Source organism: Cyprinus carpio, chromosome B14 (assembly GCF_018340385.1).
Source record: "Cyprinus carpio isolate SPL01 chromosome B14, ASM1834038v1, whole genome shotgun sequence".
Taxonomy (NCBI): domain Eukaryota; kingdom Metazoa; phylum Chordata; class Actinopteri; order Cypriniformes; family Cyprinidae; genus Cyprinus; species Cyprinus carpio.
This window is the reverse complement of record NC_056610.1, coordinates 13,358,450-13,371,596: the sequence shown is the minus strand read 5'-3', so window position 1 is coordinate 13,371,596 and position 13,147 is coordinate 13,358,450. Positions and strand designations below refer to the sequence as shown.

Genomic DNA, 13,147 nt, shown 5'->3' with positions numbered 1-13,147 from the left:
TATATATTGTGTAGACAAGAATATATTCCGGATCTTTTCCTGCATGTCCTATACCGGTGTCCTTAAACGATGCTGCAGCCGATGATGATGATGATGATGCCTTGTTATGGGTTCATTTTTGGCTTATCGTGCATAGGATAAACGACTTGGGGAGTTTTCAGCCCCGGGCGTACACAGATCAAAAGCCGGTTCCCAGGCCGTAGTAAGACACTGAGATTAAGGGAGAGAGAGGTTAGAGAGAGCTGAAGCTCCTCTCCCATCAGATAATACCGCTGCCTCGGGCCGGGATGCAGAACAGAAACCGAGTTTCCAAATCGCAGGATGTGTGAATAAACGCCAGCCAATTAAAGCAGGTAAACATTCGGGATATCCGATACTGAGTGAGTATGTACAAGTGGATGACATTCATGATAGATGTGTTGTTTGTGTAAATGCCTTTAGGCAGGTCTATGTTTGCTTTTGCTCTGTTTCGACATCGGATCGATATGGCCGCATTTGAGCTTCCTTCAGCGGACGCTCTAACAATTAGAGTCCGAGGATTCACTGTGCGGCCTAGTTAAACGGAACGGAAATCACGAAACGAAAAGTTAAATGATCGTATTTTGGTGTGTTTTATAAGTTAATTGTGCTACTGTTTAATCAGTGTGCTGCATTCTTGTGTTTTTTAATCCAAAGCGTCTTGTTTTATTTCGCAAGGTAGTGTTTTGGAGGACGATATTATTAGCTGAGATGATAAGCTAACCAAAATCGGACACAACCGTAATGGTTCTGAAATAGTTTATGTTTTGATATTCAATTAACCCGTTTGGTTTGTGTTTTTGCTGTAGTGAATTACTGTCACCTGATGAGTTGCCTACCTAGACAGAATCTTTGGGCATTATAGTTTTAGTAAGGTGCGTGCAATCCACAAATGATGCCCTGAAATGCTGTCTATGTAGACAAGGCAGCTCACAAGGCTTTTAAATGTAGATTTATTCTTACTCAAAATGCACTGCATTCATCTAACTTATATAACTTAGTCAACTGGACCTGACTTATAAACATCATAGCAAGCTTTTTTCTGTTGAAAAAAAAAAAAAATAACCAACAACAAAAAACAATAAAGTCACTTTTGTAAGATTATTACATTAAAATGACAATTGTGGGTCAGTGACATACTAACATAATTTTGTTACAGCTTGTTATTGATTATGTGGTCCAACCCGATATCATCTGACATCCATCATCCAGTTCATTATTGATTAAAAGTTGATGTTCAGATATGATTTAACATGTTTATGAGTTGATCAAATCTGTATATAATTCCCATGTGAAGTGAACTAGTTTTCAGGTTGGTACTGTGAATGAAGAGAGCAGGAGTAGCTACAAGAAAAGGAGATTACGAGTGGTGTAATAAGGCTTGTGTATGCGAGACTCAAGGTCACTGCGTGGTCAGTGTGACAGCAAACCCAAGGAGAAAATGGGATTGTAAAGGGGGGATGGGGTTGAATTGTATACACAAAACCTGGTGGAGAACACAGGAAAAAAGAGGCACACCCTTTCCTGGTGAGTCAGAAGTTGTGACACAGGGCAGCAAATGCGTGATCGCGTTTCAACACGATGAGTGTGTACACAGATGTAGGTTTCACAATTCATTGCTTTATGTTTCAACTAGTTCATGTGATCATTCGTATGATATGGGCTGCTTGGAACCAGTATGGAGAACTTGAAGAATGTGTAAGATCAGGTCATGAGTTCATATCTACGTGCTTAATTATCTTCTCTTCTTATAGATACCTCTGAGGCCTGTTAAGGAATCAGAAAGGAGGAGGGCGGCATTTTAGACTCATCAGTCTCATCCTTGTGAGGAAGAAGGGCCTCATAGGACGCCATGCAGGGTTAAAATGGTTTTGCACGCTCATGAGTTACCACAACCAGAAGTTTTCAACCCTGGACACAAACGGATCGCGTGCAGTTGCGATGGTGGACACATACTCTGGTGTGGGCATGCATTTTTCGCACATGGACGTCTGAAACACAACTTATCATGTGGATATCTGCACTTGCAAGATTCATGTGACTTTGCAAACCGTGTTTTTCTGCTCACTTTTCGGCCAGTTTGTCTCATCAAAGTGTGAGCGTAGATCACCTCAGAGTGAAGAATGAGCTCTCATTTAGGGCACAAGACATCAAGAGCTCTGTTTCATATTTTGTACTCGTAATTACGGTCTTTTCTTAGACTGACTGTTCCGGAGGGAATCCGGACTCCACTGAGACTGTAGAAAGAGAGTCATTTTTTTTTGTCTTTTAGTTTCTTCTTTGTTTCCTCATACTTTTTGTTTCACTGTATACCTCCCATCAAAACAGGTTTTTCCTTCCTGTAGTCTGACGTCATGCTCACATGCACTCATCTGCTGTGATGCTTTGAGAGATTGGTCTCTGAGAGAGTACTGAATGAATGCCTGGACTCAAGTTGCTGCTTCCTTTGAGCTCTTTTTGGTGTAACATGGGGCTTACCGGAGATTTGCAGTAAAAGAGCTTTGCTGTCACTTGATTTTTCCTTTTATTGACCAAATCTTGTTACATTCAAGCCATATGAACTTATTTTTAATGAGACTAGAGCTATTTTTGTATTACAGTAAAGTCATAGTATCTCATATTATGTGTATATGAATTTAGTCTATTTTTTATGTATCAGCACAGACGTATACAAAAAGACATCTGCACTATTGTACGTTAACATTTGTTTTTTTGGAAAGACGTGCACCTTGATTTATAAGAACATAATCTGTTTCACTAAATTTATTGTTATGGCCATGGCTACACACCATCCTCACTCAGGTGGGAGGCGACTTTCCTTCGCTCTCTGACGCCTCCCCCTGTTCCCCAGTTTTTTTTTGACGCCTCCAAATGCCTGTGGGTCTCAGTGTGGACGGGGCTCTGGGATACCCCTCCCCATCCCGCCCATTCCGCCCCAGTCGCTATGTGCCTGTGTCCGCAGCAACCGCCTTACTTGTGGGGACCACAACGCTGTTTCTCTGTTTCACGTGAGTAGAACCTAAATACATTACAATAGAAGTCGAATATATCAGCATTGCTGTAAGTCTGATGTGAGGCATCTCTGTGCAGATGTCCGTGGCTGTCAGAGCGGTTCTCCTCCTCCATTCCGCTCTATAATGTTGTGATCTTCCTCTTCACACTGGCCAATTTCTGTATGGCCACATTTATGGACCCCGGCATCTTTCCTAGAGGTACACACTTATATTTTATGCAATTTAAATTGGGAAAACATGAGTAAATCCTACTTAGTTTTGTGAAGGTGGGTGAAGAGGAATATCTGAGATATCCTTATACACAATCTTAAAGATTTGAAGTTATTTTAATGATAATTAAGTATGTTTCTCCTGATAGATCTATATAAGTATCTATATTATATTAATATACTAATAGCAGTGGTTATGACCATACCCAAAAAGTGTTTTCTTATTATCAGTTAAAACAAATGTGATGGATACTAACAAATGTACACTACTGTTCAAAATTTAGAGTCAGGAAAATCTTTTTTTTGAGAGACAGGACAGATTAAAACTGATCAGAAGTGACAGAAAAGACATTTATAATGTTACTAAAGATTTCTATTTCATATAAATGCTGTTCTTATTTATTAAGAATCTTATCATGAAGAAATGTATCATGGCTTCCAGAAAAATATCAGCGTATTGATTTCTGAAGAATCATGTGACATTGAAGAATTCAGCTTTGCCATCAAATAAATATATTACATAAAGAGAAAAAAAATATTTTAAATAGTTTTTTACAGTATTTTCGATCAAATGATTGCATCCTTGATGAGCGTAAGAGACTTCTTTTGAAAACATTTTTTAATGACCCCAAACGTTTGATCGGTAGCAAATTTTACGATTACATTTTTATGCATGCATAAAAATATTAATTAAAATAAACATATTACTTTCACGTGAGTATAATATAAAAGAAACCTCAGTGGTCCTCAAATTAGACTTAAATGCAAAATATACTTTTCTTAAATTTTTGTGGTGTAGAATGTGAACACTGAAAACAGCCGTTTTCATGAGATTGTATGTTTTGCAGCTGAAGAAGATGAGGACAAAGAGGATGATTTCCGGGCTCCTCTTTATAAGACGGTGGAGGTGAGGGGCATTCAGGTGCGGATGAAGTGGTGCTCCACATGTCGCTTTTACAGACCACCGCGCTGTTCACACTGCTCCGTGTGTGACAACTGTGTGGAGGTACATGCACATTCATCATAGGTTCACACTAAACAAACTCTCAAGTGTTTCGATTTAAGCCTTGACCTCTTTTGTCACGCATGTATGCATGTGTGTTTGTGTTTAGGAGTTTGACCATCACTGCCCATGGGTGAACAACTGCATTGGCAGGAGGAATTATCGTTACTTCTTTCTGTTCCTGCTCTCGCTCACTACTCACATTATGGATGTGTTTGGCTTCAGCCTGCTGTACATCCTCCATCACACAAACAACTGGACCAGGTCGACTCTGTAGTCACGTATCCTTTACGTACATAACGCACTCATATATGCATGTAATCTCATGAATACACATCAACCTCTTCATTGTTCTTTGGTATCCTTAATGCACTACTCAGTATGGCGGTGATGTGTGTATCTGGTCTGTTTTTCGTCCCGGTTGTGGGACTCACTGGGTTTCACATTTTCCTTGTTGCCAGAGGGAGAACAACCAATGAACAGGTGTGTGTGTGTGTGTTCGGGTGTGTCCCTTGTCTGCATTGTATGTGTTTGGTCAAACAGAATGATACATTAATTAATACGTTAATTTTTCTGCCTGATTTCTAAGGGTGTGTTCTCAAATTTCCTCTCTTCACCCTCAGGTGACTGGGAAGTTCAGGGGTGGCGTTAACCCCTTCACACACGGATGCTTAAAAAACATTGCTTATGTGCTGTGTGGATCACAGGCTCCCAGGTTCACAAATCTTACTTCCTAACAAATAAAGATGTGTTTTGCAGATTGTGTTGGAATTAAAGTTCTAATTTCATAAGCACGTTTTTGTACAGGTATCTTGGTCGCTTGCGAAAGCCTCATTCTGTTCAAGTCCAGCCACCATTTCTGCGGCCACCTCTATCTGAAGCCCAACTAGAAGCTAAAGTTCTGGATAATGGCATCCAACAGGTACAAACACATTATCATGCACTGTTTTTTTATGCTAACGGTCATGTTAGGCAGTGGCAGAGCTTTCCAGAAGGATTAGGTTTGTTATGCTATTTTTTTTGCTGTTGTGCTGTGTAAATAGATTTGAAAATATAATAGATAAACAATAATATAAATGAAAGCATGTTATGTTAATGCTTGCATGCTTTTTTTTTTTTACCATGTTTTAGAGGTGGCATGCTTTTTTTTTTTTACTATTTTTTTGTGGTGTGTTTTGTGATATTGTTGTATGCTGCTTTTAAGATTGTAGTTTGTTGGTCTAATTAGGTTTACAATGGTTTTGAGAAACTTAGAATTTGGATATCGAATTTGAAATTTGTTGACATACACGTGAAATGATCTCAGATAAGAGTGGCTTTGTAAAATCCCTTTAGATGAGTAGGCTATTTTTGTTAAGAGTTGCTCTGTGTGTATGTGTGTGTGTGTACTTCAGTCTAAAAGTAGTTTGGAGATAATGGAGAGTCAGTCCACTGATGCTGATCCCCCTCCACCACCTAAACCAGAGCACAGATACCCTGGGCTGCCTCACACACAAAATGAAGGTTAGTGCATACACAGACATTTTATAACTGTCAGATCATTTACAGCATCACTACAGCATTTTTGGGCTGTTATGAAGTATATAAATGCCAAGATCATCTTAAATGGAATTAGAACTTGTTTTTCAGGATAAACCAGTGTTTTATGTTAATCATAGATGCAAACTCCTCACCTTTTAGTGACAAATCACTTTTTTGAGATCAAAATAGGTTACCCATGAGATTTGCTTGGAGCCAATGAGAAATTGTTTTATTGACAAGGGTAAATAAAGAACTGGGGAAGGTTGCATAAACTGTTTAGACTAGTCTTTAAAAGTTAGTCATCTTAATTTTTTTTTTTAAAGACTGGTCATAACTTCAAATTCAATTATGAAAAGGTAGATTAGTCTTATTTGTATTGGAAAAGTAAGACTGATCCTCCCTTGGTAACTGCTAGTTGGTTAAAGTATTAAGTACTAGTATTTTCTTTACTCTTTACCTCAAAAACTATGTCTAGAAAGGGTAATATTTTATGTATTTGAGGTCTGAGATGTGGGAACGGTAAAGAGAGAGGGCAAACATTTTGCATTTTAGGTCAGCATTGCCGTCTAACCAGCCAACATTGTCTTAAATAGCCTGCAGAGCACTTCATCTTTTATAACATGGGATTTTGACAAAATATATTCAATCTTGATTTTTGTAAAATGTTGCTAAAAGATGTTGAAATTTGTTGTGTGTGTGTGTGCAAAAAATTACAGTTTTGGACATGTAAGGTAATAAAAAAACATTTTAAAAATACCTTGAAGTAACTTCAAATGAGCATGCAAAGTAAATATCTTCAAAAAAAAATCCTGTGTAGAGCATGTCCCGATCCGCGCAATGTTCTCACCTTTTTTCCCACTTTGTTTGCATCTCTGGTTAATTGTGTATTTTGTTTCCAATGTTCTATGCTTTAATTGTATTTATTTTATAATTTTTAAAGAAATTTTAAATCTACATTAGCCATATTATAAATATTCAAATAAATATTTAACTTTTATAACTTTTTTTTTTTGCATCTTTTCTTCCAATCAGAGTGCAGCTTGCTGACCGAGGCTCCAGCCACACCTTCATTGTATAAATACAGGCCGGCCTACAGCAGTCCAGGAAAAAACCACACGGCCTCAACACATTCCAGCAAGGTAAGTCTAAGTGCAGTACACACAAAAACAGGCAAGTTCAGGTACTGAAACTTTTAAAACATATTTTTTTTACTTAATTTTTTTTTATACAACTGTGATCTACTGCACTTTGAGGTTTGCATTGCATTTTTTCCTTTTTTCTTTTTGTTAATGCATTGAATCCTTTCTTTTATTATTTTTCTTGAATATCTGAAATCACTGGCAGTCAGTGAGCGAGTAAGTTTAGATGTGAGTTATCCGTTGTTATGGTGAGTTTTGCACCTTGCTCTTGTGTTTCATCATTTTGACTTTGCAGTTGTTGCGTTTGATTCAAGCTGGACTCTCTCCTGTTGCTGTTTTCCTCTCGTTCTGAAACATAACTTGAAGCCTTTTCTTTCCTTCATCCATTCTGTAAAAATGGCATAAATTTAATGTCAAATTCTCCTTGATGTTTTAAGCATAATTTATGTGCATTCATACGTTCCTACAGAGCCCCTAAGGGGACATGGTGATGGAAAAAATATGAGATGGGAGAAAATATGAGGAAAAAAATGTTTCAAAGCTTTTGTGTTCATTCACAAAACTTTTGAATTTGCAGTGCTCACTTGCAATGCTTTTGCACTTGCCCAAACTTCAATCGTTCACAAAACTTTCCAGTTTTTGGAGGTTTGTCTGGTAAAAAAAAGTTTTTTTAGAAACTGTATAAAATATTTTTGTTTAAATGTCAGAAAAACTTAAAATAAGTGGAAAAAATGACATTTTAGTGCTTTTGCATTCGACCAAGAACCTTTGCATTTGCTCACAAATGTTTTGTTCCCCGAAGAAACTTGTTCACTCACAAAACTTGTGAGCTAAGAATAAAAAGAATAAAAATTATAATTGATATAGATTTTTTTACAAACAATATCAGATATTTTGTTTAAATGTGATAAAATATTAGAAAAATACTGTTTCAGTGTTTTGTGTTCGCATGCAAATCTTTTGCATCCCCAGAAACACTTTGCATTTGCTTGCATATAAATATAGGCTGTGTTCCTTTCTGAAAGGCTCAATCCATATGCCCTACTCACTTCATCATCAGGAAAGGGATAGGATAGGATAGGATAGGATAGGAAAGGAATGCAAAGGAAAGGAAAGGAAAGGAAAGGAAAGGAAAGGAAAGGAAAGGAAAGGAAAGGAAAGGACGTGTGGCCAAGTATGGTGTCCCATACCTCGAATTTGTGCTCTGCATTTAACCCAGCCAAGTGCGCACACACACACTGTGAACACACACCCGGAGCAGTGGGCAGCCAGTGTTGCGGCGCCCGGGGAGCAGTTATGGGTTCGGTGCCTTGCTCAAGGGTCTCACCTCAGTCATGGTATTGAAGGATTAAAGGGTTTACCCTCCAGAGTTCCCTCCTACAGCTTCAAAAGGAGGAAGGGGACCAAAAATCTGTTTCTTGGCATGCACTCCTGTATCATCTTGCAGAGCCAATTTAGGAGGTGCCATAGTCACACAATTAGACCTGTGCAAAGAGTGATGGGAGCAAAGGTTCCATCAGTTGTACCCTTCGAAATCCTCTGTTCAGCAGGGCCCTTGTAAGTGCCCAGTTTTGAGCTCTTTGGATTGGAACTACTCTTCAATATGGCAGCCATGATTGTTCTTGTTGTGGATTTTTCCTATTAGGAACGCAGTGATAGTTTTGATAGTCTTTCCATGATCATTTTTGCAAGCAAACACAAAAGTTTTGGAAGTGAATGCAGAAGCATTGAAATATAGTTTGTCCTCCAATCTCATATTTTGTCCATCACCATGTTCCCTTAAGAACTCCGTACGTCCCTTTAAACGGTGTGGTTTACTCAAACTTTCAGTTTGTGCCATCTTTCATGTCTTTGGTGATGCCTCAGCTCCTGGGAACGTTTGGAGTACCGTTTCTTTCTTTCTTTTTCCTCTCAGATGAGTCGAGGGAACAGTATGACCGAGTCTCCCTCTGTCCCCGTCACCACTGGGCAGCCCAGCTACCGCTCAGACCCCAGTTTGTCAAGCCGAGGGGGTGCAGGGTGCCGTGGGGGAGGGGAGGGAGGTAGAGCAGGCTCGGGGGGCCTGGGTGGGGCCTCTGCGTTTGGTGGGCGATCCTACCCTTCTTTTACCGACACCCTACTCCAATCAGCAGCAGCCTCTTGCTCCTCAAGCCTTCGCTCCGCCCATACAGCCCACAATGCCCTCGGGCCTCTCATCTCTGAGGGTACGACCTCCACTAGCTACAAGAGTTTAGCCAATCAGACACGCAATGGCAGCTTGTCGTACGAAAGTCTGCTGACGCCCTCAGAAAGCCCGGAGTTCGAGTCTGCTGCTCACGAGCTGTCCCCACCCAGACCGCACCCTCCGCACTCTCTGAGCACAGCACCGGGGGCCCCGCCTATTTTGGGGTATACGTCCCCTTTCCTGTCGGCTCAGCAGAGGGAGGGCTCTCTCCAGGCCTGCCCTGCCCCCCTAAGACCCTCCCCTAACAGAGCTTTCCTGCGCCCAACAAGCTCACCCCCTTCTCGGGCTCCGCCCCTTTCTCCTCGCGCTCGCTCATTGGGCTCCCCTCCTCCTGGCCCCGCCCCCGGCCATACACCTCTGGGCAAATCACTGTCCTATGGAGGTGGTGTCGAATTACAGCACCGCCCCTCTAGGTCAGGGGGTGGGACTTCGATGCCGAAGTGAGTAATGCCTGCAGATTTTAGCCGTCTCTCTCTTTCCCCCCTCAGAAAAACCTGCACGCCTGTGTGTGTGTGATGGTCAAGTAGAACATTGAGGTCCAGTGTTCGTGTTTGTATTCATTTGGTTTGGTCTCTCTTCTTCTCTTTGTTCAGTAACACTGTCTCTTTCTTCCTGCAACCCATGGCCACTCTGCTGTCCCTTGAATTTCCGTACACACCCTCCATCTTTCTCTGTTTTTTCCTTCTCTGTTCTCTTTCTTTACGTTCATCCGCTCTCTTCTGCCCTCCCCTCCTCCTGCCTTGTGGCCATAAGGATGACTCTGTCTCTGTGCTAAGGTTCGTCTCATTTTGCTTATGTAATTTTGATGTCTTAAAAGTCAACATGAAACTGATATATACATTATTTTCATAGCAGTCCTAGATTAACATTAGTGCACATGAAAAAAAGTTAGGAAGTTAAGACAAAGTTTTTTCTGTTTAAAAAAACAAACAGAAAACCTGAAACCATTTTTTGGCTGACATCACCATGGCAGGGTGGATTATTTATTATGTTAACCAATAGACTAATAGCTATTTAACCATTGTTTTAGGCTACTGTTATAGCTAAAATCATAATGTGGTATTTTCTTGAGTAATAGAGAGTGCTGCAGTGATGGTAGACCAACCTGTAAGTTGGCCTCACTCTTGGTTCCCTTGGGGGAAAAAGGGACAAAAATAATTTTGTAGTTTTAAAAGAGTCACCTGAAGTAAAAAGTCACTGTAAATGTAGCTAAACGTTTACATTACCTCAACATTAGACAACTGTTTCAAAAATAAATTCCTCAAAGTTAGAATAGTTTGCAAGATTCATGATTATAAACACAACAAGTCTGTTAGTAAATCAAACAAGTGAGTAGATTGACCTATTAAGTGTAAAGACATTTAATGTCCACAAAAACCTCTCAAACCAACTCTTTCAAGACAAGTAAAAGCTTAAAAAATAACAAGGGGTTGTTTTATGTCATAGAATACAGTGTAAACCTAGTTATTGTACATAGCTGTGAATTTTGCTGATTTCTCACCGAGATAAGGTTATCCAACCAGCTTACTGTATGCCATCATTTTCTGGTCAGTGTGTTTGTTTATAGCTATATAATTTTCAGATTGTTTCACTTTTTTATTAAATATATTTGGTCTTTGAAAAAATGTTTATAACTACTGAAAAAATATAATATACATTGCTAAAAATTACCATTTTATACCATTGAACAGTTTTCTAGTGCATTGAGAGCAAGTGAAACAGAACTAGCCTTTAGAACTTGATTTTTGTAAAAAATATATATATATATACATTGATAATAATAATAATAAAAAAGGTTGGCTGAGTTTTCAAACATTTGCAGATAAAATCGTTTAATAAATAAAGTGGCTTGTGATTGTTGATTCATGTTGACTTCAAACCTAGTTTGCGCATGTCTTGCTTGGGTTGTATCTGTTACATTTAATACATACTGTATAATCCCTACAACACGTTCAACGATCCACCTTTTTCACATGCATCATATTTAGGTTAACCTATTTCTATCTTTTGTTCCCCCCCACCAAACATTCAGCTCGACTATTAAACAAAATGTGGCCAATCATGACACCCACTCACACAAACCTGCAGGAGGGGTGAAGAAAGTGACTGGTGTTGGAGGAACAACCTATGGGATTTCAGTATGACTGACAAAAGAGAATCAGGATTCACTCGGCAGTTTTTGCCTTCTGAGCTTCAGCCGGATGGATGTAAAGCTGCTCAACCAAACATGCAAAAAAGCATACAAGACTACAAGGAGAAATTGTTAGTGTTTCCCAGTCAAACTTCATCAGTCACTGTGAAGGACGTACTATGAGAACATGGACCAGTGAAGACGAATCTTACAGAGTTTTGTTTTCTGAATATCAATATGGTACACAAATCCCACAGACTTTCTTAGTTATTTAAAGAATCGTTTGGTACTTGTATGTGTTACCTACCGATTTATACGCAAGACTGTCCAATGATCAATGGACATTCAGCCTTAGTAGGCGGGACCATGTGAGACACACTGATGCCTCATTCAGAATGACAGCAACAGAAACCACAAGCCTCTCAGCAGTCAGCCAATAAGCATTTGAAACATTGACTACGTAAATCATTGTTCAGTCTTGCATATTCCATAGTGCTCTGTTTCAAACCCCCAAAGAGACAGTTCACCAAAAATGTATCGTTTTTGTCATCGATTTCCAAACCCATATTACAGACTTTCTTCTGTAACAACACAAAAGAAGATATTTTAATGAATGTTCACGCTGCTCTTTTACAGACAATAGTGTCCACATACTTTCCAGCTCCAACAAAGACAAAAAAGGCCATAAAACTGGTCAATACAACTTTGAAAGTCTTCTAAAGCAGTGGTTATCAACCACTATAGGGAAACTTGACTTAAAATGGTTTAAAATAAGAAATTAAAATGTTGTAAAGACATATGACAGCTGACAGTTGCAAAATGCAACAGTTGTTGTGGCAAGTTTGAAAACGTGTTCATGTGTGCTGCTGATCACATTCATTTTTGGGTGAACTATTTCTTTTCTTTTTTTCTCCATTATTGTTTTATACAGGTACAGATGTATATTATAAGTATTAAGTTTGATAAAGAAGATAATATTAAGATGCAGGCATATATGATGTATGATTGTTTGTTTTAGGTTGGATGGTGTTTGTCAGATTTATATGGCTGCATCAGCCAGATGAAATTGTCAGCCAAAGAAACTCGGTCTGTTTGACGGATAGCACACTCAACAAGTAGAAGTGAATGTATCTAAAGACACGCAAGTTACTAGAGCACAAAATATTAAGCGAAAGATTATTTACATTTAAGTACTGAATATATCGTATGCAAATTGTAACTTTGTGTCGGCGTGTCCACCAATCAAGAGCCATACACTCTTGAAAAATGGTCAGCCAATCACAAGAGAGTTTATTTATTTAGCCGGAGGAGGCCAGTGCTGGATGCACCATCATATAGATGGGGACATTGATTTTAAAAAATTGTTCATGTTGTTTTAACTTCTGGACATTGGTTAAAATAAATAGCCAGAGGACAGTGATTGTCTCCTCATAGTTTGATTGTATTAGTCAGTGTGAGAGAATGAGTGTGAAATTTGATTTGAACTTACCTGACTTTTGTACAAGAGCACATTCCAACTATGCGTTTGGTTCAGATCAGAGGTCGTTCATGTCTTTTGTCTGCTTTTTGAGATCTGAGGACCGGTCAGTGTAAGATAAACCGCTTTTTTTATCTTTTGTCATTTCCACCATGGCCTTACGATGCCTTTTAACTGTTATCAAGGGTGTTTCAGTCTGCATAATTGGCTTCTAGATATGACAGATAGAGGGTTGTTGTGTTGGGTTTTGGTTAAGAATGCAGACTCGTTTAACCCTTCTGTATTCCTTTAATGCCGCTGACTCTGAGTCACATGAGCAACACATTTTCAACAGAACAATAAACAACAGAATGAACACGAGCTGAGTTTCCTCATTCTTTATTTCAGTACTATTTTTTCCTGATTTGTCTG

The 13,147-nt window shown here is 39.1% G+C and overlaps 1 protein-coding gene across 1 annotated transcript; it reads left to right on the top strand.

The window, feature by feature from the left end:
- The first annotated feature begins 52 nt into the window (after positions 1–52).
- On the top strand, positions 53–13,096 carry LOC109065561 (zinc finger DHHC-type palmitoyltransferase 5). Its single transcript, XM_042738146.1, is given in 14 exon segments — positions 53–353; positions 1,773–3,026; positions 3,109–3,230; positions 4,090–4,247; positions 4,354–4,489; positions 4,492–4,525; positions 4,625–4,727; positions 4,868–4,959; positions 5,052–5,166; positions 5,639–5,747; positions 6,798–6,904; positions 8,820–9,568; positions 9,722–9,904; positions 11,161–13,096. Coding segments are annotated over 13 exon segments (2,157 nt in total). The 5' UTR covers positions 53–353; positions 1,773–2,889; the 3' UTR covers positions 11,273–13,096.
- The last annotated feature ends 51 nt before the right edge of the window (positions 13,097–13,147 follow it).